This window comes from Bubalus bubalis, chromosome 6 (genome assembly GCF_019923935.1).
Source record: "Bubalus bubalis isolate 160015118507 breed Murrah chromosome 6, NDDB_SH_1, whole genome shotgun sequence".
Taxonomy (NCBI): domain Eukaryota; kingdom Metazoa; phylum Chordata; class Mammalia; order Artiodactyla; family Bovidae; genus Bubalus; species Bubalus bubalis.
The window spans coordinates 89,006,000-89,032,824 of NC_059162.1; the positions used below are offsets into that span (position 1 = coordinate 89,006,000).

Sequence of the window (26,825 nt, forward strand, 5' to 3'; positions counted from 1 at the left end):
ATCTCACTGATGAGGGGCAGAAAGTAAAGGAGGAACCAAGAAGGACATCTGGATTTTAAGGTGTTTATTTAGTTTCTTCCACTAGATTGTAAGCTTTGCAAGAACAGGAACCATATCTATTTTGTTTACCTGGCACATAATACAAACATAATTGATGAATGCATATCTGTATGAACAAAACCATGAAAGAATGGACAGAGGGATGTCAGGGCAGGTTTCACAGAGGTGGGGATACCCGAACAAGTTTCCGAAGAATAAGTTGAAATCTGTCAGGTTGGCAAGACGGGGAAGCATTTTGGAGGCTGACAGACAGCACCCACAAAAGGAGACAGGAAACATACATGAACAGAACAGTGTCACTGAAGTACTTGACCCCCAAGGTAAATCATCAGCTCGGTAATAGGGCCAGACTCCAGAGAGGCCAGATGGTGAGTGCGCTATTCTCTTTGTCATATTTTTATATAAAGACAAGTAAGAGGAGCTCCAAAAAGGGATGAAGGAGAAAAAAAAAATCTAGATCCAGAAATTCCAGCCCAAAGCCAATACTGATCCCTGTAGAATGTAGAAAGCTGTCAGCAGCAGCCCTTGAGGAAAGTCTAGGGTCCCATTGAAGTCTAACATCACCTCTGCAACATCCAAGAAGTCCCTTGATTTTTGATGCACGGTTTCATGCTGTCTTTAGGGGAGACGTATTTTATCTAAAGGACACATTAGAAGAAAACAGCCTTGCGCATCCTCTGGGATGAACCCATAGAGGATCTGAGGCAAACCCAAGGACAGATGAGTCCCCAAAGCAAACCAGCCCATGTGTTCATTTAAATCATTCCGTTCCAAGCTCAGCTGTTTGAGGGAGGGGATGTATACCACACGGTGTGTTTCTTAGAAACAAGCACTTACTAGAACATAAATATTATTAAAGTCATATAGATCAAAGACACCCAGAGAGAAAAAAGACATTGGAAAAGAGGAGAACGAGAGAAGGAGTGAGAGAGAGGATGAGAAAGAGACAAAGACAAAATTAGACAGACATCAAACATGGAGTGAGAGTATGTGTGACTGTTTGTCAAAGGGAAAGAAGGTAGATGATTTTGTTCTTTGTAGGTTAATATGTAAATGACATTCTGATTTATTAGCGGGCTCCAGCAGATGAGGTGATGATTAGCACATTTCCATATTTATGGAAAAGCAACACTAACTTTCCGGATTTATAGAAATCAGCTCTTCACAACAGCAAATTGTGCTATTATCGACATATGGCTTTCTATAAACAGAGCTGAGGTAATTATCCCTGGGACAATTCGTTGGTGGGCTCCTTTTGAATATTAACCACATTGGAAGCCCATTTCTGCCTCACAGATTTTAAAGCGGAGGGGGCTTGAGATACCCCCAGGCAATTAATTAGTAATCTAGTACCAGAGACCAAATGAAAGGCTGTACCAGGAACACATGGTGAAAAGACACAGGTCCAGGGGTCTGACGCCAGCTTCCTGCAGCCCTGGGCCAAATATAGGGAAGTAATTAACTTCCCTAAGGAGCCTCAGCATTTCTGGGGCTAAAACTAGAATAACACCCACCTCCAAATGTTGTCAAGAATATTAAATAAGAATATATACAACAGCCCTGGAACTTAGTAAGTACTCAATAAATGTTAGCTCTTTGTCCTTCCTCATGGTTTTGAGTGACTCTTAAAAAGATCCACTTGAATTAAGTTTTTCAAATTCTTTTTTTATACTGATCTATCCTGAGCTATTTCATTTGTCATGACTCTGTACATACATATGTCTTTAACCAAAAGAAGTTTCTTGAAGCAATAACTTATCCTCACTGCCTACAAACCATTATGATATTTTCTCTTCTGTGTTGTTCAAAATGTTTGTGATCCATACATTGATTTCAGGATCTACTATTGGGTTTCAACCTGCAGTTTGTTAAGTATTATGCTGCAGGAAGGTAGGGACTGTATTTAGATTTGCTTGCCTCTGTATCCCTAGTACAAACACGTAGAAGATACTGAATAGATATTTGAATTATAAAAGGATGGATACAGAGATAGATGGACAAACTTATGAATGGCCCTAGTTAGGAATCTAAATTAACACCCTCTTCAAACTCAATGTCTTGTTTTGCTCACTCACTGTGTACTAAACCCTGTGTTGGGCACTAAAGAGGTGGAAAAGTGTCAGACAGGATGCTTGCTTTCAAGGATCTTGCTGTCTAGATGAAAAGAGAAATAATTAACGTTTGGAAAATTGCTTTAAAGACTAAACTGTGGAATTTATATGAATGTGTTGAAGGAAGGAAGTGACCAGCCTGAACTGGTGCAGTCAGAGAAACTTCTTGAAACTTGGAGGTTGAACTTGGGCTTGAAAAATGGATACACCTCTCACCCTTCTACTCATTCAGTGGTTCTCAAACTATACTAAGTATCAGAATAACCTGGAGGGTGATTGTCGAAACACACACTGCTGGACCCACACCCAGAGTTTCCCATTTAGCAGGTTTGGGATGAGAACCTGAGAATTTGCATTGTAACACATTCCCAGGTGATGCTGATACTGTTGGTGGGAGTCCACACATTTTAGAACCACTATTCTAGCAGTTTGGAGTGAGACCATGGAGATTGTTGCTGCCTTGCTAAGGATTTTAGATTTTAGTATTAGCCTTGTAGGATCTCAGACAAGGAGATGACATCCTAAGATCTGTGAGGCAGAATGATCCTTCTGGTAGCAGTATTGAGAATGGATTGGAAGCGGTGAGTCTTCCTTTGAAGACCATTTAGGAGTTGTTGCAGTAATAAGTGAAAGATGTAAACCCAGCCTCCCATTGAAGGAGGGGATGTAGAAGAAAGGATGGAGGAGAGCTGCTCAGCAGAGAGAACTGAAGGGTCTTAGAGATCTACAGGGATGGAGGGGAAGGAGGGTCTGGGATGACTCTAGGTTTCTGCCATCACTGACTGCTTGGATGGCCGTTCTACCCACCAAGAATCTACATTTTAAATGTTTTAACATTTAAACAGCAAAACCCCAGAGACCCTTTATTATTAAAGAGATAACTATGGTGCTATATTGCCTGGAAAATCCCATGGATGGATGAGCCTGGAGGGCTGCAGTACATGGGGCCGCTGAGGGTCGGACAGGACTGAGCGACTTCACTTTCACTTTTCTCTTTCATGCATTGGAGAAGGAAATGGCAACCCACTCCAGTGTTCTTGCCTGGAGAATCTCAGGGATGGGGGAGCCTGGTGGCCTGCCATCTGTGGGGTCACACAGAGTCGGACGCGACTGAAGTGACTTAGCAGCAAGGTGCCATAGAAAATGCATGATTTTGGACAGCCAGACAAGTCTGCATTCAAACTCTATTTGTGGTGCTTCCTAGCAAGCCACTTCACCCTGTTGAACCTCAAGTTCCTGTAAATAATAATACTAATGCTACCGTAGAGAGTTGTCATGGAGACTAAATGAGATCACGTGTGGCCGAGAGTCAGTGACCAGAAAACTGCTCACCATGTCTGTTGTACGCACTGAACACTATGTGCATCGCGCGCCCATTCTACTTACCAGCTGTTTCCATTTTTTCTTTGTTAAGCACCAGGATATACTCATAGACACCACCCATCGATCCAGACGTTATGTAATGGGTGCCGTAGTCATTGATGAACTTGGCGTACATGCCATAGTGGTATCGCTCTGGAAGCTCCATTAGTGACTGCAGCATACCTTCATCCAGCATGATGTTTTCCCTCCTCATCTTAAAATGAGCAGTCTGCACCTTTGTGAAAATTCTCATAAAGCTGTATTTCTGCCAACAACAACGACCACCATTAAATGAGGGAAAAGAACGAAGAGAGTATATATTTTACCACATGAGATCACATAAAAGGTCAGCATTTAGTACCTGTGGATATATATATTATATATATACACCTACATATAACTGTGGGAATTATATGTAAATGTATAGATATACTTGCATATATATGTATATAAATATATATAAGGGAGGATTACTACGTTTTGCAAGCATATATTGGACACCAGTGTGTGCCTGGCTTGTTCTGTACCTTCATCTCTTTCCTACTATGCGGCCTGGGTCAAGTTCTCATCAGCCCTCACTGGGTTCATTATCACAGTGTGCATCACCATGTTCCTTCCCTCCATCCTGCCCTCAGCCCACTCTTACCTCCACATCTTTCTCTAATTAAAGCATTGCATTATGCAACTTCTAACATAAGTATTAGGCATCCATTAAAAATTATGCTTAGGAATATTTCGATGACATTGTGAAATGCCAATATCATTTAATTTATTGAACAAATACCTATCAGTGCCTGTCATCACATGCTTTCTGCTAGGTGCAGGGAACATGATCTTGAATGAGCTAGTCCCTGCCCTCATAGAGCTTATATTTTAGTGGTAATCTTATACCATTCAGTAATCAAGAAATGCAGGATCCTGATATAATAATGAAAAAAAAGAAGAAGAAGAAAAAAAGACAGGACCAGGGTGAGGTTGGATTGGTTTAAGAGGAAGTGGGTTATGCATGAGCTTTCCTTGCAGAGAATGTAAACCTTGTTCCAAAGTGATAGTGAAAGTTGAAGGAAACGACCTGGTTTTTGAAAAGTCCACATTAACCTGAGAGTTGTATCTCAGAACAACACTTCCCTTCAGATCAATAGCTTATTTGTGGCAAAGCTCCAAAATGTAATTTATGTTTGTTAACAAAGTTAACTTTTATAACTGTATTTTCATCATGTAAAATCATGTTTTGAGTCCTCTGTAAATCCCAAGTTCTGGTATCAATGTTTTGAGGCTTTGGGGTAAATTTCTGATCAATTCAATGAATATTGCTCTGGCTCCCAATTGCCTCTCCATTCTTATCACTCCCTGTTTTCCCTTCCCACCTGGGCTTCAGACAGTGGAAGTCCTTTCAGTCCACATCTGTGTGAGGCAGTTTCTCACCTCCAGGCCTTTGCACATGCTCTTTCCCAGGCTGAGAACAGCCTTCTGTTAGCTTCTGCCTCACTTCATCTAGACAACTGGTACTAGTCTTTAGATATCAGTTAAGGCAGACTCCCTGACTTCCTCAAGGAAGCACTGCCTGATAATAGACAGGATAATAGGCAATTAGTAGTAAATGGTTGATGAAGAAGTGTTGATGAAAAAAGATTCATTGAGCAGGCCAGCCATCCAATCTATGGAAAAGCCTGGAAAAGCCAGGCTTGCTGTGGAATTCTTCCAAGTCTAGTTTATAGGGCTTGGCTGTTTCTCTTTAAGACATTACCATTCTAAGTATTTCCCTGTATGCTCCAGGTAACCATGAAAAAGGATGGGGAAATGATAAGAGTACTAGTCTTATCATGCAATGTTATTCCCTTTGTGATGATTCTGTATGTGAAAGTGTAATAAGAAAACAAACATGATTACCACTGATCAGACATTTCCAATTATACAAGCAAATGAAGGTTCAATTACTACTGTACTTTTTAATGCAGTTAAGGTAGTACATGTTTGGCATAGATTATGGGATACTGTGCAACGTGGGCATTATGTTTTAATACCTTCTCATTATACTTGCTTAACTTTTTTAAGAAGGCAGCATCTTGTGACATGGATACACCTGCAGTCACCGTGACTGGGACGCCTGTAAAGCCCACACCAGTGGTCAATCCAATTGACACAGACTTGTCATTTTTTACTTTAGTAAGAAGATCATATGCATCATTATATATCTCTGAAGAGATTTTAGTATCTGCCTGGGCCTGAAAGGAAACACATAGTTAGCTTTGTACACATAAAGTTATATTCCAATTCATAGGTAATATTTAAATCTTTTCTCTGTAAAATAACCAATGTTTCAGATTATCATAAATACTCCTTTAAAAAGGCTATTCCAAATTGATACTAAAATGCAGAAACTTCAGCAGTGCTTAGTAATTAGTGGTACTACTAAAATATTTATTTAAACATACACACATGATTCTGATAAAATGTTATAATGTTCTATGCATTTATTTATTTCCAGAGGGTTTATTCTTCCTATGTAGAAGATAGGAAGATAGATACCCTTCCTTCCTGCTTGACTCTGTAGTGGGGAAATATTGAAAGCCATATCTAGGCATGGACAAGAGGCAAAGGCAGGCAGGTGGTAACAGTTCTACGTAGAGGTATGCTTAGGGACCATCCAAAAGTGTTTGGTTATTTCATTCCAGGATTGCATTTCTCAGCCAGCTTGACCTGAGGTCTGGTCATGTGCTTTGCTTGAGCCAAGGAAGTGAGGGTTAGGAGCCCATGGGTGGTTCGCTCTGTAATCACAAGAGCACGTGTTAAGATGGAAGCTCCATTAATTGGGTCCTGAGTGTCCGAGATGATGAGAGTTTCCTTTCCACCTTAGGATGAATGAATAGCAGAAGAGGGGCATTACTGTTTTAAAGCACTGAGATTGAAGAATCTTTTGTTGCCATAGCATAGCTTAGTCTATCTTGCCTGACACATAGGCCCTAGATCATCCTCCGGTTAGGAAAACGGCATTACCTATGTCTTTCAGCTTGGCTTACTTAGACCAGATGGCAGAGGTGGAAGTGGGCTAGGGGGAGCCAGTTTCTTTTTTTTTTAATTTAACTATAGTTGATTTACAGCATTGTGTTAGTTTCAGGTATGTAGCTTCAGATTCATTTCCATTATAGTTTATTACAGGACATTGAAGATAGTTCTCTGTGCTATACAGTAAATCCTCATTGTTTATTTTATATGTAGTAGTTTGCATCTGTTACTCCCATACTCCTGATTTATCTCTCCCCTTCCCCTTTCCCCTTTAGTTGCCCTAAGTTTGTTTTATATGTATGTGAGTCTATTATTATTTTGTGCTTAAATTGATTTGTATTAATCTCTTAGATTCCACATATAAGTGGTCGTATAATGTTTATCTTTGCCTGGCTTATTTAGTGTGATAATGTCTAGGTCCAACCATGTTGTTGCAAATGGTATTGTCATTCTTTTTTTTTATGACTGAGCAATATTCTATTGTATTTATGTACCACATCTTCTTCATCCATTCCTTTGTTGATGGACATTTGTTTCCACATCTTAGCTATTGTGGACAGTGGGAACCAACTTCTTAAAACAGAATCCATAAGCCTAGCCTTATCCTCTGTCAATATTTTTCTTTTGAGAAACTTTGGGGGGGTGAGGGATGTGACTAGATAGTTGTTCAGGGTCCTGGCTTCCTATCATCTCTCTCTATAGATAGAATGTAGATAGAATATATATGATACAGAGAGAATTTGCATCATCTGCAGTCCATGGGGTCACGAGGAGTCGGACATGACTGAGCGACTTCACTTTCACTTTTCACTTTCATGCATTGGAGAAGGAAATGGCAACCCACTCCAGTGTTCTTGCCTGGAGAATCCCAGGGATGGGGGAGCCTGGTGGGCTGCCATCTATGGGGTCGCACAGAGTCGGACACGACTGAAGCAACTTAGCAGCAGCAGCAGCAGCAGCCTCCCTTCTAAATGCTGTATAGCCAGGCTTAGTTCACATAGATCTGGATTTAAATCTTGTCTATGCTACCTATTGGGCCTGACATTTATCCCTCTCTACGTCTCTGGGATTTTTAATATCTAAAATGGGCCAATGGTAATATCCGTTCCATTGTCTTGTAATGAGGATTCAGTGGGAGAATTTGTGTGAAAGTAGGAGGGGACACTTGGTAAGCCTCCAGTGAGGTGTGCTGTGTAGATGGCTCACCCACAGGGTAAGGGGTAGAGAAATGAATGGTTAGGAGCAGACCCTGGAGCTGACTGTGAGCTCCATGGTGATCAGGAGACTGCAGAATTTTTTTTTTTTAATTTTTTTATTTTACAATATTGTATTGGTTTTGCCATACATCAACATGCATCTACCACAGTTGTACACGTGTTCCCCATCCTGAACCCCTTTCCCACCTCCCTCCCCATACCATCCCTCTGGGTCATCCCAGTGCACCAGCCCCAAGCTTCCTGTATCCTGCATCGAACCTGGACTGGCGATTCATTTCTTATATGATATTATACATGTTTTAATGCCATTCTCCCAAATCATCCCCCGCCCCTCCCACAGAGTCCAAAAGACTGTTCTATACATCTGTGTCTCTTTTGCTGTCTCGCATACAGGGTTGTCGTTACCATCTTTCTAAATTCCATATATATGCATTAGTATACTGTATTGGTGTTTTTCTTTCTGGCTTACTTTACTCTGTATAACAGGCTCCAGAATTTTAAAGATATGAAGAATCTTAGGGAACCTTAGCAGTTTTCAAGCACTTTTCGATAGCAGAACCTTTTCTTCCAACAAAATTATGTACAGAAAGCCAAGAGATGAAGGTCATCAGTGAGGACCTGCCCTTGGGGAAGCAGGGGCCAGGTCTCAGGACCCCCGGCCACTTCCTGTCTTGCCCTCACTTTACATCTTAGGAACCTGAGCCTGGGGAGGAACAGTATGCTGCTCAAGGTCTGATATACATCTGTTCTAATAGTGTCAAAACCTGGAAATAGGACTTCTGACTAGCAGCCCAGAAAATAGGGCCCCAGTCTATCTCATTGCTTTAGGACCAGAACCGAGATCTAGCAGAGGTGGTCCCATTTACAGTACAGTCCCATTTACAGAGGCTCCCTGGCCCTGACCTTGACTCTTCAGCCCTGAGCAGGTGCATTGGGAGCTTCAGCCACCAGCAAGCCCTATACGAAGTAAAATCTTCCAAAGCAAGTCATCCTATCTTCACCAATAGACTTCCCCTCCATGCCTCTCTGCCACAGTGGCCTGTGAGCACCCCGTTCAGACTTACTTCAAAGTGATATTTCAGGAAATTGTAGGGTTTCCGGAAGTACTTATCATCATCTCCATAGTAGAGACGCTCACAGGCAGGGTCATACTGAAGCTCCCTCCATTCCCCATTGTATACAGTCTCACACTGGCCCCCGTAGTACCTGGCATCATACACATACTGAGTTTCTTCCTGGGTCAGGATATTATACCTAAATTGAAAAGGAAAGCAGCTTCTAAGAGAGAGCACTGGAAAAGCAAAGAATAACACAAAATATCCTCTGCATGTTGATGTAACTGGTAGGCTGAGCAGTGTTTCTGCAACTGAGTTATGTGAGGCACTAGATTTCCTTGAAGTACCTTATGGGCCATTCTGGGTAAAGGTGGGAAACCGAGTGGGCTGGGCATGAGCCCCACCTTCCCTTAAACCAGACCAGCCAGACAACATTGTTCAGCATCTAGGACAGTGCTCCCACATAGGAGGCCCTCCTAAATATTTGTTGAGTAAACTGAAGAAGAATATGCATGATTATCAAAATTCTGAGCCCAGGAACTAGACAGTCCAGACCTGTTTCCTGTCTCTGTCACATCTAGCTGTGTGGAGCTTCCTTTCTCCATCCAAGCTGCCCATCTAGCTTGGGCAGATCATTTAATCTCTCTGTGTTTCAGTTTAGTCATTTGTAAAAAAAAAAAAAACAGCTAATACTACTGCCCTTGCAGTTAAGCATGAGTTAAAACAAGTAAAGGAATCATAATAGTACTCATATGAAATATTAAAAAAATGTTGCTGTTGCTGGTTTTTGTTAATATTATTTCAGAAGAAGTTCTGCTGCTAAAAACTAACTTTGAAATATTGGTATAGTTCATAGTGGTAAGCTGATGATCTAATCTTCAGAAAGGGTGTAGTCTTCTAGGCAGCATGGAGAAACACAGTGTGAAGTCAGGGAGTTGAGTCGCTAAGTCATGTCTGACTCTTTGCGAGCCTATGGACTGTATTGCCCACCAGGCTCCTCTGTCCATGGGATTCTCCAGGCAAGAATGCTGGAGTAGGTTGCCATTTCCTTCTCCAGAAGTCAGGGAGACACCTGGTTAATTTCTGGCTCTGTCATTTACTAGCTGTGTGACTTTGTAGAAAGTTTCTACAAACTTCCTGAAGATCATTTTCCTCATTTGAAGAACAGAATAGTAAAAGTGTCATTTAGTGAAGTCTAAATGAAGGCATTAGGGTAAAACACAAGTACACTTGATAGTGATTCTTCTTTTCCCCTGGCCCAATACCTTTCCAGAAATATTTTCTGATACTTCCCTCTCAGGCTGTTTCACATCTATCTGCGTAAGTCCTCTGTTTTAGGTCATGGATGGTTTAACCATATTTAGGTAAAAATAATGTGAAACAGGTGAAAGACAACTTTAATTTCTTAAAAAGAGAAAGTTAACTGAACAAAAGCATGAAACTTGACTAAAAGTTCAAAGACCTTACAATCTAAGCCTCTTATGTTGTAGACAATAAAATGATTGCTTTTCTTTTCATCTCAAACTTCTGTTTAGCCTTTAAGACCCAACTCGAACATTGCCTCCTCTGTATCACCTTTGATTATCCTGGACAGATAATTGTCCCTCCTCTGTGTTCCCATGGCATTTGGTGATTGCCTCTGGCATAGCATACGTCATGTTTGTTTATTTCCTTTGTGAAAAAGCACAAAGGCAAATTAGCAGGGGAAGAATTATGAATAAAACCTGCTTCAAAAGAATAAATGGATAATTATAGAGCACTTGGCGTATAGTAGAAATTCAATGTAAGTGAACTTCCTTCTCTTCCTTTCTCCATCTCTTTCTTCCTATTAGTGGAAGTGATGTAATAATAGCTGTGATGAATTGAATACACATTTTACCAGACATTTAGCATACATTAGCTTTCAACCTCATAACAATTTTGCAAATGTGAAGATTGAAGCTCAGAAAAATTAAGTAACTTGCCTATAGTCAGAACTGAGATTTTTTCCTAGATTTTTTTGGACACTACAATCTGGGTTCTTACTCTTTAACCTGCAATTTTTGTCTTTCCACCTATGGGACATGTTGCTGCCTATAGCTGATAAATACAGGCTCTCTAATGGACCAAAGAAAAACTCAAAAGAACCATAAGCTCTAAGATTGTACTGCAATCTCTAACCATAAGTAAAACCTATGTATATTTGGAAAATCTGATTCAGAAGCCCTAGTGGAAATAAAGAGAGAGAAATTCCACTTTTTGGAAACTTCTTCTGCAGAAATATTCACACGTGTACAAAATTATATATATGAAAATGTTCATTGTAGCACTGTTTATGAAAGGGAAAAGGGGGAAATAATCTAATTATCTTTCAGTTCCATAGGAGGTAATTTAATTATTATACAGTTACACTGTAGAAGAATTGGAAAATTGTTTTGTTTTTTTTTTTAATTTTTTTACAAAAGTCCATATAGTAAATAATTTAGGCCTTGCAGGTTGTGTAGATTTCTGCTGCAACTACTCAACTCTTCACTGTAGGGCAAAAGCTGTGTTTCAATAAAACTTTATTTAAAAACAGACTGCAGGCTGAATTTTGCACCTAGGCCATGGTTTGCTGATCCTTGTTATGGAACATTACATTGTTGCTAAGAAAAAGACAATAGAGGATATATGGTAGGAAAGCTTCAAAATATTAAGTGAAAACAAGTTGTGGGCAGTATGTATAGTCTAATCATATTTATGTAAAATATACTTATGGCTATAATGCACAATACATTTAATTGAATTATTTCCATACAGCGTGTTGGCAGTGCATCTTTACATGATTGGGAAGTCCCAACTTAACAAGGATCAGCTCCAGGGAAGGAAGAGAGAGAGGGTAAGTGGGTGGGACGAGGTTAAGGACAGTGAAGGAAAAAGTTCAGTTTCTACCTCAAAGATTTATTACTTTTGTAACAATAAAAATAAAAATTAAAAACTGGGAAATGCCTAAATAAGAAAAAAGTAAAATATCAGGAAAGGCCTCTGAGATCTTACAGAGGAATGGAAAAACCACCATAACGTCAGCTGTTGGGAGTGGAGGTGGCCCCTTTCTGCTGTTTTCAGCGTTCAGTGTGAGCAAAGTACTCAACCCAGCAAGTATTAATATATTTGAAATTCTCCTGATTGAATCACATGAGATCAGGGTCATGGTCTGAGACCTTTTTGTCAATAAGGAGGTAATCATTTTCGAAGTCAACACTTCAGTATTTCATGCTCATACTCTTTGCATCCCATAGTCACTTTCAAAATCAAGATGTTGGTGGTAGAGCCTGAAATATGCCCTCCCAATATTCAGGTATTGAAGTCCTGACTCCCCAAACCTCAGAATTTTACAGTATTTTGGTGGTAGGATCCTTAAAATGGCAATTGAGGTAGAATGAGCTTATTAGGGAAGGCCCTAGTCCAATATGACTGGTGTCCTTACAAGAAGAGGAAGTTAGGGCCCAGCCATGGGCAGAGGGAAGACACTGTGAGGACCCAGGAGAAGATGGCCATTCAGCAGCCAAGGAGGGAGGCCTCAGGAAAAGCAATCCTACCTTCATCCCAGGTTTCTAGCCTCCTGAGAAGAAATTTTCTATTGCTTAAGCCACCTGGCTAGTGGCACTTTGTTACGGCAGTCCCAGAAAATTAATATTATTGGTCTAATAGAAACAAATACTTGATCATCTTTTCATGTGTGTGTGGCCACATGCCCTTACAGGATTCTGCCCTGTCTGGTAGGTGGGCTGTGATCTGAAGGTAATTAAAGCACAGTGAACGAGCGCTGCGTGTCACAGAACCCACACGTGACTGGGAGAGCGCTGCCGCGTGGCCCAGCTGCTGTGTGGTGATTACTATCTCTCTCTGTTTCCTCATCTGTAAAGATCCAGCTGCTCCTATTGATTTGTTTCACTGCAATCAATACTCAGTGACAGACTGTTCTAGGAAAAGCTCTGATAGAAAGGCTGAGGAGATGATAAACATGAATCAGAGAAGCCTATGCCCTCAAAGAGTTTATGTTCAGGTTAGGGGACAAGGCCCAAAGCAAAGACTAGCAATACCAGGGGTCACTACAAGCTCAGCCCTGTGCTGGGTGCTGGAGAAGCAGAGATGATGAGGGATCCTTCAGCCTGGGAAACAGATGTCTCTGCCCTGTTGGCTAAGTGCTGGCAGAGAAGGACACACAGGGATGCTAGGAGCGGTGGGAGGGGACTAAGTCAGCCTAAACAGCATTGAGAGGAGGAGAGGGGGTGTCAAAAAGACCAGCTAGAGGAGATGATGCCTGGGTGTCTTAACTGGGCTATCATAGCAAAATACACCCAATACAATACCCAAGTCTGGGTGACTCAAAGAATTTTGACAAATTTATGTTCTCTCAGTTCTGGAAGCTGGAAGTCTAGGAGAAAGGTACCACCAGGGTTGGTTTCTGATAAGGCCTCTCTTCCTGGGTTGCAGATAGCCACCTTCTCACCATGTCCACACATGGTGCCTTCTCTGTGCATGTGGTGAGAGAGAGCTCTCCTATGTCTCTTCTTCCTCATAGAAGTATACCAGTCCTGTTGGATTAGGGCCCACCCTTATGACCTCATTTGACCTTAATTACCTCCGTAAAGGCCCTATCTCTAAATATAATCACATAGGTGTTAGGGTTTCCACATATGAGTTTTAGGGGGATGCAATTCAGTGCATAACACTAGGTAAAAAGGTAACCAGATAGGAATATAGGCAAGGATAGTCCAGAAAGAAGGAACTAACTTTATGAAACCTCAGAAGAAAAGTGAGTGTTGTGTGTGTGAGTTTGAGCCTAAACATAAGGTATACGATGAAGTAAAGTTAGAATCAAGGCTGATTGGATCTCAACAGATTAAAAAAAAAAAAAAATGTGTCCTGAGAGGTGTAAGTCAGCAGCCGCAAAGTGGAGATTCAAGCTCCACTGTGTCTCACCTTGAGGTCCATTTTCTTGCAGTGTGTCACTATGGTGGCCTTGGTTGTATCAGCAACTGCAGTGCAAAGCAGAGTATGAATAAGGCTACTGAAAAGTGCACTTAGTCAGAGAAGAGTTATTTGGGGGAATATTGGAAGCCTTTGTAGAAGATGTAGTGATAAATGGGCCTTGGAAATGGAATTGGCGCAAGAGGAATGAGCAGTAGAGTGGGAAAGGGTGAAATAAGGATATGCAGATAGAGACATAGAGGGGAAAACAGGAGCTATGTCATGTAAACAGGACTGAGCAAGTCACCTGTTATGGACTGAATTTTGTGCCCCCCCCCCCAATTCATATGCTAAAACTCTAAGGCCCCATGTGGTGGTATATAGAGGGAGACCTTTGGGAGGTGCTTTGGTCATCAGGGTAGACATCAGGGTACAGAGGAAACCCACAGGGCACCCTGATCCCTTCCACCATGGGAGGACACAGCAAGAAGACTGCTAACTGAAAGAACACCCTCACCTGACCAGGCTGGCACCCTGGTCTCAGACTTCCAGCTGCAGACTTCCAGCCGCGGAAGTCTGAGAAATAAATGTCTGTTATCTTGTTAGAGCAGCCTGAATGAACTAAGACACTAGAGGGACAGTGGCCTCTCAGGATGCACTCTAGAGGAATTCCTCCCAAAGATCCTCTTGTTTCCCTGAAATCAATACTCATGATTGATGAGAGATCATGCCCGGGACTCACAGAGCCAGCAGGCAGTGACTCACCCCGAGGCCGCCTTCTCTGATCCTGGAATTGGGTCATACTGGCTGCAGTCATTTTCCAAGATCCTGACGTCTTCACAGTCATCCTCGTCAGAGCCGTCCAGGCAGTCCTTGTCTCCATTACACACCAGGTGGCGTTTCAGGCAGCGACCTGAGCAAGCAGAGGCAGTGGATGCTTCTAGAGCCTCTAGGACTCCTCCCCTCCCTCATGACCTGGATCAGTTCAGTTCAGTCACTCACTCATGTCCGACTCTTTGCGACCTGCAGCACGCCAGGCCTCCCTGTCCATCACCAGCTCCCTAAGCGTCCTCAAACTCAAGTCCATTGGGTCAGTGATGCCATCCAACCATCTCATCCTCTGTCATCCCCTTCTCCTCCCGCCTGCAATCTTTCCCAGCATCAGGGTCTTTTCAAAGTCAGCTCTTCGCATCAGGTGGCCAAAGTATTGGAGTTTCAGCTTCAACATCCATCCTTCCAATGAATATTCAGGACTGATTTCCTTTAGGATTGACTGGTTGGATCTCCTTGCAGTCCAAGGGACTCTCAAGAGTCTTCAACCCCACAGTTCAAAAGCATCAATTCCTTGGCACTCAGCTTTCTTTATAGTCCAACGCTCACATCCATACATGACCACTGGCTCTGTTCCATCTCTGAAACAGCCCTTCAGTCCTCAGTGCTGTCAAATCCCCCTTTAATCCTCACTGCCTCCACCCTCCTCCCAGCCTCGCTGTCTCCCACCTGCAGGCCCTCAGCTCAGACCCTGCCCCAGGCTCCTCCTCTCTACTCAGTCTCCACATCATAGTCCCAGGGATCTAAAATGCTCTGCACCCTCCAGAGTCTCCCCATTCCTCTGTCTCCAAATGCCACCATCTGGTCCCCAGTTAAAAACCTGGCCCATCCCCTGCCTCTCTTCCCAAAGCACTTATTTTGGGCTGATTGCAAGTCCCTAAACCTTTGTGCTTTTGCACATTTTGTCTCTTAGCAAACTTGTTCATTTTCTAAGTCTCAGTTCAAGTACCATGTTGAATCCTGACCTGACTCTCCAAAGCAGATTTAGGCAACCCTGCCAGAGAATCTGTACATTGGGCCCTATACATACACTCATTACACAGGCTATCACAGGATATTGTCATTGATGGCTTATTGGTCTGTCTCCCAAAGAGTCTAGGAGTACTGAGGATCAAGCACATGAATTTTTTTTCTCTCTGCATCACCAGCAGGTAGCACATTACCTGGTCATCATATGCACTCAATTAATATTTATTCAATGAATGGATGGATGTGTGAATTGTACCTTTTTAAAATCAACATATGTTCCCAAAAACTTGCATCAAGATTACTTGGATTGCTGGCCTGGCTTCAAATTCAGGTTCCTAGGTCCCATCCAAAACTTCCAGAATGATAACTTCCAGGGCTCTGGAATTCTGCATTCTAACAAGGTCCTGGAGAACTGTTTTGTACATTAAGTTTGACAGGCACAGCTGTTATCCTGCTGAGATGCTACTCACCTGTCTCCTTACACTGGAAATCCTGTCCACACTGTGCTTGACTCAGACAAGCTGTGGGACTGTGACAGCTGGCTTGGTCCCAGACATTCCCACTGCAGATGGTTCCCCCAAACTTGTCTGGCTGCAAGAGGCTCCGGTATCTGTACTAAATCAGATTTGGAAACAGACACATTCATTGTCTTATCAATCAACCGAGATTGGTGCAGGCAGGTCTCAGCTCAACATAAGGAATGAGTGTCTTAATGATTGAGAACTCCCTGCAAAGCTGTATTTTGAGGGGATGAGTAATCATAAATGGTGATGTTCAACCAGAGGTTGTCATCAGCTGGAATATTGAATTAGGGCCTCCAAACATCAAATGAGAAGTTTGGACTAGGTATTTCTAGGGTATTCCTCCTTGTCAGGAAGGACCTCCATCTTCCCCTTCTGAAAGTACCAGTTAGTACCTATTCATCTTTCAAGACTCATGGTTTACCTTCTTGGGAAAAAAACCTCTATAACTCAGTAATATATTCTCAGTTCCCCTGAATCCTCTCTCCTAGCACTTGTCATACAAGGTTGTTATTGTCTACTTCTTGCTTTACCTATCTCCTTATTTTAGGAACAATTTTCATATGAGGTTAGGGCTGCCAAAGGGAGGACCATGTCTTATTTGGCTTCATATACTTGGCATTTGATCTATGATGCATTGCATGGGAGGCACTTTTAGAAGATGTTTATTGCTTCTCCTTTGTAAAATTTTTTCTGGTCATGGCATCTCCTCTTTCCTTGTGACATAACTCATATGATTCAGGTAGGGGTGATGTCACCCCCTTAGTCACAGGGTTGTGTGGATATGAATGAGGCGGGGAAACCAGGGCCCCATATCTGCCAAGTCACAATGATTGGTTCATGACTCAGCCTTATGGCAATCATAGTCCTCTCTGGGAATTTTCTTTCAGAACTTTTGGAAAAGACAGTTCCTTTTTAGCCGAAGTTGTCGGGTATCAAGTGCTCATGTTGCCTACGAGGTAGAAAGAGCCCATGTGAAAGGTCGAGGGACAAAGAGAGCTCTGAAGACACCATCTGAGCCTCTGTGTCCAGCTTTGACTGCAGATGAATAAATACTTACTGAAGGAAGGACAGAAAGAATAAAATGCATACCAATCTTGGGCTCGATGTTTTCATGTTACTGTTTTCTATAGGGTGTACAGTATGAGGTACTAGTGTATAAGGAGGAAGCTGAACAGTGAGATATTCTAAGAAACTGAAGTTCCATCCCTGTCTTTGAGAAGCTCAGAGTCTAGTTGACGAGATAAAAAAATATAACAACACAGAACATGGGGGTATATGAGTGTCAGTCAGCACCATATTTTCTGCTGCCTCTTATACTGGTTCAGCCCACAGGCCCTGCCTTCAAGACTGTAAGTAAATAGGAAGGCAATGACTTGAAAAGCAAGAGGATCGAGTTCCTGACTCACTGTCTACAGTATCAGTGCCTGGTACTTTCTGCCTCAGTTTCCAAGTCTGTAAAATGAGGTGGTTGACCTAGTTGACTTCACTAATCATAACTACTAATGATTCCTCCACCTGTGTCCTATAGTTGGAAGAGCAGAGGCATGAAATTAGCCCAAAATTAGACCCACTTGGGTTCAAACCCCAGATTCACTTACCAACTGCCCATGAGCAAGTCACTTATCTTTTCTGAGCATCTGTTGTCTAATATGTAAAGTGGTTGTGATGATACCTTAGCTCAAAAGGGTTTTGTGAGAGCTAAGCGAGAGGTCTGAGAGCATGTAGCCTTGTGCCTGGCATATCATTGGTGCTTAATAAGCAGAAATGGGTTCTACATCATTACCATTATCAATGCAGCCTTTTCCAGATGCTTTCAGGGATGAGTACAAAGCAATGTGACTTCCCCTCTCTTTCATCTTGCTCACGTCTGCCTACATGACTGCTCCTTAGCAAAGAGGCAGATGTAGCAAAAAGAAGTGAGGCTCCAACCAGTCCATCTGCCTTTCATGCCTGTCACTTAATAACAGCGATGGCAGATCTGTAAACTTGATGGGAAGAGATTATAATTAATGGTCAATGTGGGAATATGAAGATATTTTCAGTGTCTACCCACATTCTTGTTCCACAACGCAGTAAATACAAGAGAGCTTGTCATACCAATATAGAGCCAGTTCTCTTCTCTTTCTTGCCCTTCAAAAACATTCATCAGTTATGAGACCTGCAGTTACCAATGTGTTGATGATGATGATGGTGGCTACCAGTTATTGAGTGCTTACTATTGGCTAAACACTTTACATTCTTTTAAAAAAATTATTACTTATTTATTTAGCTGTGCCTGGTCTCAGTTGCAGCATATGGGCTCTTTAGTTGGGGCATGCAAGCTCTCAGTTTGTGGCATGTGGGATCCAGTTTCCTCTGTGCATGCTTGAGGGCTAAGTCACTTCAGTCATGACTGACTCTTTGCAGCCCTGTGGACTGTAGCCCACCAGGCTCCTCTGTCCATAGGATTCTCCAGGCAAGAATACTGGAGTGGGTTGTCATGCCTCCTCAAGGGGATCTTCTCCACCCAGGGATTGAGCCTATGTCTCTTATGTCTCCTGCATTGGCAGGCAGGTTCTAGCACGACCTGGGAAGCCCCCTTGTTCCCTGACCAGGAATCAAACCTGGGTCCTGTGCACTGGGAGTGTGGAATCTGAGCCACTGGACCACCACGGAAGTCCCTCTACGTTGTTTATCTCACTTAATTCTCACAAGTCTAGGAGCTTACATGCTATTAATGATCCCATCTTAAACTGGGTTAGAATTCCAGTTCTGCAACTCACAGTGTATGGGTCACTGGATAAACTCCTTAATTCCTCTGACCCTCGGTGTTCTCATCTATAACATGAGAGAGATCTGAGAGTGTTCTGAAGATTAGTGATCACACAGGCAAAGACATCGGCTCTCTGTTCCATTCTGGTGTGTGCCCAGTAATAAGAGCTGTCAACTTGGTCATCATCCTTGTAGCTGTTGGACTACTCTGGAACAATTATGACTGAGAAGGTATTGGATTAGGTAACCATAATATCACTCACTACTCTCCATATAGCTCCAGGAGAGCCATACAGTTCAGATTCATGGGCATTTTGGAATCAAACCGGCCAGATTTTAAATTGAGGCTCTGCTGCATTCTTAATGGGCAACCTAAGCAAAGGGGAGAACGGTATCTATCTGTCTATCACCCACTACTGGCTGCCAAAGTCAAATAAGAAGATGATTTACTTAAAGCATTAGCACAGTCCTTGGTCTACAGAAATTATTCAATAAATGGCCACTATTATTGTCATCAACATCGTTCCTGTGGTTTCTATACTTGGAATGATGGTGCAGGAATCACGTTCATTCCCACCCACTCCCTAGTTTCTAGGTTGTTATCAAATAATGACGACATTGTATTGCAGACAGGTTGATAAGGATACTCCCCCAGGGACTGCTCAGTGCCATTGCCCATGGTTGGTATCATTAGGACATAATTTTCTTTTCTACCTAGTAGACAATGTTTCTTTTCAGAAACACACATCTTTGGGAGATTTTGAGAGGAAGAAACATATTAATAAAAAGAAACTCAGATGGCCTTTCAATTAAATAGTAAACAGAATCATTTTAAGAATTACCTTAAAGACACGACTTTTTGAATCCCTAAGAAAGTAATCAATGCTGATGTAAACTGTAAGTCATTCACCTGTGCTATCTGCTATCTAAACTGTAACACAAGAGACAAATGTAGCTTTAGGATGTTATTTCAATGTATAATAGGTTGAATAATGGCCACGCAAAGAAATCAAGTCCTAATCCTTGAAAGTAGTAAATGTTACTTTATTTGGGGAAAGGATCTTTGCAGACATCATTAATTTGGAGAAATTACTCTGGATTATCCAGGCGGACTCTGAATGCCATCACAGTGTCCTTGTAAGAGGAAGGCAGAGGGGGATTTCACTTTTACATATAAGGGAAACACACAGAGGGGAGGGAGTGATGCAGACAGAGGAGCAGAGATTGGAGTGAGCAGCCCCCAGAAACTGGAAGAAGCAAAGAACAGCGTTTCCTCTGGAGCTTCCAGAGAGCGCCTGACTCGACTGACACCTCGACTGCAGACTTCTGGCCTCCAGAGCTGTGCGAGAATACGTTTCTGCTGTTCTAAGCCACCCAGTTTGTGGCATTTATCACAGCAGATTCAGAAAATTAATCCAGAATGTCAAAGCAGAATGAGAATTGGGGGCCAGATATTTTTAAACCGGAATGCCTAAAACTCTTTGGCATATCCCAGAGGTGGGAGAGGCAAGATCATAAATTTTAGCCTTCAGAGTCAAATAAACTAGGTCCAAATGGTGTTTCCACCACTGTCATCAGATCTTCCCAGAGCACTCTCCTGTCTCACTGAGGAGGGGGCTGGAGGCAGGAGAACCATCCGCAGACTCTGTAACAGGTCAAATGAGAAAAGTGCAGGGCTTGATTCAAGGCAGAGGGAGTAGGGGTAGAGAGGAGGGCACAGGAAGGAAGTAAAACCGCTCACATTTATTGAACACTTGCTATGTGCCCTGGTGACTCAGCCAGTAAAGAATCCTGCAATGTGGGAGACCAGGGTTCGATCCCTGGGTTGGGAAGATCCCCTGGAGAAGAGAACAGCTACCCACTCCAGTATTCTGGCTTGGAGAATTCCATGGACTGTATAGTCCTTGGGGTCACAAAGAGTCAGACACAACTGAGCGATTTTCACTTTCACTGTGTGCCAGATGCCATGAAAAGCATGTTTGTATGCATTATTCCTTTGATGCTCTCAAAATCCCTATGATGTACATATTGTTCCTACTTTCACTTATAGATTAGAATCAGAGGCACAGAGAAGGTAAAAAATATGTCCAAAGTAACACAGCAATTAAGGTGCAAACCAGAATCTAAGCTGTTCAATCAAAGCTGAAACACAGGCTTGACAGCAAGAGGCTAGTAGACAAGGCTCAGCAGTGGTGTACCACGTGAGGGGCTGCACCCGCCCTGTATCCAGTGAAGGTGTGTGTTATCTCCAGAGATTTTAAAATACTAAGAAAGCAGAATAGAGTTAGTCTTTTTACTATCATGATAGGCCAGTCATTCTGAACAAAGACAGAGCTGTAATACTTCTCCCTGCCAGAGTAGAGTGCGCCCAACATCCCCCTTATGCTACTGAGTTTAGCAATCATTTTGGACCAATTAAAACCACTTATGTGGGCAAGATAGATATGCATCTGTTCATTGGGCATGTCAGCCTTTTTCAGTGCACGGAAGTGAAATCCTCAGAAACACCCTGTGTGGCATGCTTTGGTTTATCTCAGTTTTCCATAGGTCATGGACAGCTTGGCATTTTGTTCCCAAGTCATTGGTCCCTCTAGATGACTCTCATGAGAGGGCAGTAGGTTGGCCAGGACCCAGAGGGGCCAGTGGGGATCAGTGTGCCCATGTCTGGAAGGCTACTTTTTTCCATCTAAGCCATAACATACATGTCTGTGTAGCCTCATCCAAATGCCTTACAAACAAAATCAGAAGAAGCAGAAATATGTTCCACCGTCATGTGGGTATGGCTTCTGAATACCTATTTCTAGACCCATTTTCTCCCCAGACTTCTAGATGTATAGTGCCAACTGCGTATCCCCACTTGAATGCATACTACACAATTCAAATGCTAAATGCTCCAAAATTGGTTATTAACGTCTCACCTTTTTGTCCTGGCATGGAAAGCAGTCTGTCCACTCTGCCCAGTTGTCCAGCTGGCAGGAGACAGCTGTAGGGGTGAAACTCTGAACAGCTCGACTGACTCTCCTAAAGAGACAGAAGACCTCGATTCAGTTTTTAATTTTTGATCATGATCATTTTAATTTCTGTAATTATAAATGTGAAAAGGTGTTTTAATATGATGGCATCTTAATACTATGTAAACAGATGCTGAATTTTTCCCCAGCTTTATTGAGGCATAATTGATAAAAAAAAAAATTGTGTGGTATATTTATGATGACTGGTGTGATAGTTTGATACACATATACATTGTGACACGATTATCACAGTCAAGGGAAACATATGCCTCACCTCCCATAATTACCTTTTTTCCTTTTTTGGTGTGCTAAGACATTTCAGACTTACGCTCTTAGCAAATTCCAAGTGTACACTATGCTATTACTAACTCGAGTCACCATGCTGCACGCTAGAAACCCCGAACTTTTCATCCTGGGTATTGAGAGAGTCGATAAGAAGGCTGATAAGAAGTCCGGGGTCCCTGAGGAGGAGAAAGTGGTCTGGGGCTCTCGAAGTGGAGATAGGGGTCTGGAATTCTTAAGGAGAAGGAAGGGACAAAAATCTTTTCTTTTTTCCTCTTTACATTCCTTAGTCTTAGTCACATAGTTTTTTTCTGATGATTACACAACAAACAACTCAGTTTAAACTCTGTACTAAGGATTATATAACAACAGTGTATTCTGCTTGAGGACAGTTTCTCCTTCCTGAAAACCTCCTGGCTAATCCTGTTATCTTAAAATGTAAATTATGGGAGTGGGTCTAGTAAGATCTTTACAACCTTGAGACTTTCTTTTGATTTATTGTAATAACTAATTTAAAATGTATATAACTCCCTTGCTTAGACTAGCGAGGGGGGCACTCTCTGCCCCCCTTCTGATGTCTATGTCAGAAGCTTTTGCTGTCCCTTTTTCACTTTAATAAAACTCTGCTACACAAACGCTCTTGAGTGATCAAGCCTGGTCCCTTATCCCAAAGCTAAATCTTCTTTGGAGATCATCAATCCGCCATCACTTACCATAAGCTATCACTATGACAGAAAGTTTATATCCTGTGACCAACCTCTGCCCATGTTTTTCTCACCCCAAGCCCCTCTATTCTATCTCGGGTTCTATGAGTTAGACTTTTCTTTAGATTCCCACATATGCCTGAGATCATGCAGCATTGCCTTCTTTCTGCCTGGCTTATTTCACTTAGCATAATGTACTTCATGTTCATTTATGTTGTCACAAATGGCAGAATTTTCCCCTTTTTTATGGCTGAACAGATGCTTAATTTTTTTAAATTTGTACAGGTTGCCCATTGATTTGGGCATCTGGGTACTTGTAGCCACAGAACATGAAACAATATCACAATATATATTCCCTTAACCTTCAAATTATCTGAAAGTAGGAATGGGGATACAGCAAAGAAATGAGAGGAACATTCATAAAGGCACAGTTTTTACTTGGAACCCTGGGCTGCAGGGGTATTTCCAATACTTGATTAATTCTATCATTCTTCTTAAAAATTGCATGTGCTGGTTTTAAAACAAAAGATATATGGCCTATTGCTCTTTTTATCCCAATATTTTATTGTGGCAAAATATACATAACATAAAACTTATACTTTACCATAATCATTTCTAAGTGTATAGTTCAGTAGGATTGAGTACATTCATATTGTTGTACAACCATCACCAGCTTCCATCCCCAGAACTCTTTTCATTTCCATGCATCAATTTTGAGATGTAAAATTTAAGCAAATAAAAAAAATAACTGTGCATGTTTGCCCTTCAGTCAATCACAGTTTTAAGAAATAAAGAATAAAAATATATTGTGCCTCTACCATATGCAAGGATGATGCTGTAGTGCTTCAAAACTCAGTCTGATTATGCCATGAGCTGGTCCTCATAATGAATGATGCCCCCCTAGGCTGCAACCCCAGACAGGAAGCCCTAGGATCCTCAGGAAAGTGGTGTTCACATTTATCATTGGTTCTCAAACTTTGGTCCTAGGAACCCTTTATACACTGACATACTATGAGGACCCTGAAGAGCTTTTATTTAAGGGGACTAGACCTATTGATAATCACAGAATTAAAAATCAAAACTGAGAAATTTTGAAGTGTTTTTTTCCCATTTAAAATCACTGTGAAATTGCTACATGTTACCATGTATATTTATTTAAAAATCCATTTCCAAGAAAAATAATCATTGAAAAGTGTTATGCTTTATGTTTTTGCAAATCTCTTTGATGCCTGGTTTATAGGAAGCAGCTAGACTCTCACCTCTGCTTCTTCAATGAATATGTTGCTTTATGTTGCTTTAATTGAAATCTATGAAGAAACTCCAACATCATACAATTATGTAGTTGAAAAAGTTGAGGAGAGTTTTAATAGTCTTCTCAGATAATTGTGGGTGTTCTTTGATGTTACACCAACACTTTAAAAGCAGTAATTTCTTAAATGTTAGTTGTAGTTGTAATCTGAAAGCCTATTGGTGAATTTTTTAATTCTCTGTTACATTAAAACTCATTGGTCTGTGTATGCTTTAAATGGATCCAGTACCCATGCATGGGCTTCCCTGGTGGCTCAGTGGTAAAGAATTCACCTGCCAGTGCAGGAAATATGTGCTCAGTCCCTGGGTGGGGAAGATCCCCTGGAGAAGGAAATGGCAACCCACTCCAGTATTCTTGCCTGGGAAATCCCATGGACAGGGGAGCCTGGGGGGCTACAGTCCATGGAGTCTCAAAAGAGTCGGACATGACTTAGCAAGTAAACAACAACAACATCCATACATAATTTTTATAACAGCAAACACTGGAAATTGAGAAAATAATGGCTCCCAGAGTGCATGTATCCTAAAAATATTCACATATTTCAATATAAGATATTTTAAAGTCAAATTTATTAATATTAACAGTGATCTCAAGCTCATAGTAGTGAGTATGTTTTCCAAAATTTTAATTTTCATTTGAAAGCCCAAATTTTGTCATTGGTAACAAATAATGCTATCTGTTTTCCTGGAAGTAATAGGACCTCTGCTCATTTTTGAGACGATGTCTCCCAATTATCTTAGCCTGAAAAACGGTAGTTTGTCTAACAGTCATTTTGTCAAGTAAGAACAGTGTTCCAGGAAAAAGATATCAACCTTGACTTAACTCAAACCGTTGCTTTTTCTCAAGACAGTCATCATACTCAGGTTCAGTAGAAGTTCTATATGCATTATTTTCATTTGGCCACAAATAATATTTAAATAACAAGTTTTCAAAGATTGTGTTTTAATAAAATTAACAATTTTAACTGTTTTAAGGAATTTTCTAAGTGAAACAACTCCTTTGCTATAAGTTTGACATCACTGCCTTGATACGTGTCAAGGCCACAGTTGCTTTATTCAACATTAATTTTATACCATCAGGGCAAACATAAACACAGTGAAAAGAGAAAATAATATCTTAGGATTATTGTGAAATTGTTTTGAATTCCCAGATACTGCCCTCATAAGATCTTGGGGACTGCCTACAGTCTGCAGACCACACTTTGAGAAACTCTCATTTATAAAATGATGTTAGTATAGAACACCAGCTCTATCATCCCTTCAGAGAAACTTTAGTGTTCAGCTTATCATCTTCCTCTATACTCCAGTTCCTCTCATCACCCTGGGAGACCTCAGCATCGCTATAAATGAACCACTCAATGCTCTCTGCTCTCAGTTGTTCCATTTCTTCCTCTTGAGTGACTCTTTTCTCTGTTCCATTATCTTCCATGATTTCATCCTGGATGTTTGCTCTCTGAAACAGCTTCCCTTCCAAATGACTAATTCATGGGTCACCTATGAAGTTATTTGGGGCTCCACAGCCTCTTTTCCTTCTATCTCTATATACTCAAGGATTCCCGTGAACTTTTCTTGGACCTTGTTGGGGCCTCCATTGACTCCTAAGCTTTCTCTCTAGCAATAAGACCTCCCCTGTTTTCATTTTCCTTCACAATCAGTTTTTATTTCATGACCCATCATTTTAAAATTGTGATTATGGCCCAAATTCCTGGACCCCACTGTTCTGTTGATCACACCTATCAGTGAAACCCAGTCTTGAAATCCAAGTATCTTTCTCCTGGTTAATTAATTCCTAGGTGTCTTCAGCCTCATCATAAACATCAGTTCCTTAGGAAAACATTCTTCAGCACTCTGATGAGATATCTCTCTTCACATGATTTGGTCAATCTCTGCACATTTTTGTCTCAAAACTTAGCACACTTATAATATTTGTATAGTTTCTGCCATCTCCACCAGATCATAAGCTGTATGAATGTGGGTACTTGTACTGTTCACGTGTTTGCTACTGAACTCCCAGCACTTATCATGGTGCCAGACCCAGGGAAGGTGCTCAGTAAATATTTAGGAAAGTAAAGAAAAGAAGAAAGGGAGAAAGAGAGAAGGAGAGGGAAGGAGAGGAGAAGGAAGGGATGGAGGGAAGGAGGGAGAATTAGAGGGCATGGAAAGAATGAAACCAGTTTATGGAAAATAGAAGGACATTGTTTAGAAATTCATTTGAACTTAATTTCCAGTTAGAATCTAATTAAATAATCCTGGTGTCTAGACATTCAGATGGCTCAAGGTTTGGTCCATATGTTATTTTTCTAATAGATTATCCTAATATTAAAAGTTTGAAGCATAGAAACACAGAGAAAAGCAAGGGTTCTAATCACCAAAAGATGGGAGAGAAGTTACAAGGGCAGAGGTTTGGGAGCAGAAAATGACAACAGCGTTAGTTCTGCGTCTCACTGTAGAACTGTCAAGATAATGTCATTGTAAGCCCACAGAGACTGCATTATGATGTCAAAATGGAAGGAAACAGTATTAATGGATGGAAGCAAAAGTTTAGACAGAGCAGTGCTGTGTTGCTGTAGTTTTAAAAGCTTTGTGACATGATGTCTAGACAGAGGCACACACAGTCATGCTATCACTGAAGCAAGGCTACAGAAGGGACACAAGGATCATTCATTAAGTCGTTACAGGGCTCCAACCTTTCAGCCAATATC

General features: G+C 41.5%; 1 protein-coding gene across 1 annotated transcript in view; it reads right to left on the reverse strand.

Moving 5' to 3' along the window:
• Positions 1-26,825, reverse strand: part of C8A (complement C8 alpha chain) — a 71,854-nt gene that overhangs the window by 34,108 nt on the left and 10,921 nt on the right. The window contains exons 2-7 of the mRNA XM_006048264.4: positions 21,737-21,839; positions 16,014-16,158; positions 14,509-14,656; positions 8,821-9,010; positions 5,558-5,758; positions 3,558-3,798 (exon numbers count right to left, since the gene is read on the reverse strand). Of these exons, the coding sequence (XP_006048326.3) occupies positions 3,558-3,798; positions 5,558-5,758; positions 8,821-9,010; positions 14,509-14,656; positions 16,014-16,158; positions 21,737-21,839 (1,028 nt within the window). The remainder of the gene's footprint in view (positions 1-3,557; positions 3,799-5,557; positions 5,759-8,820; positions 9,011-14,508; positions 14,657-16,013; positions 16,159-21,736; positions 21,840-26,825) is intronic.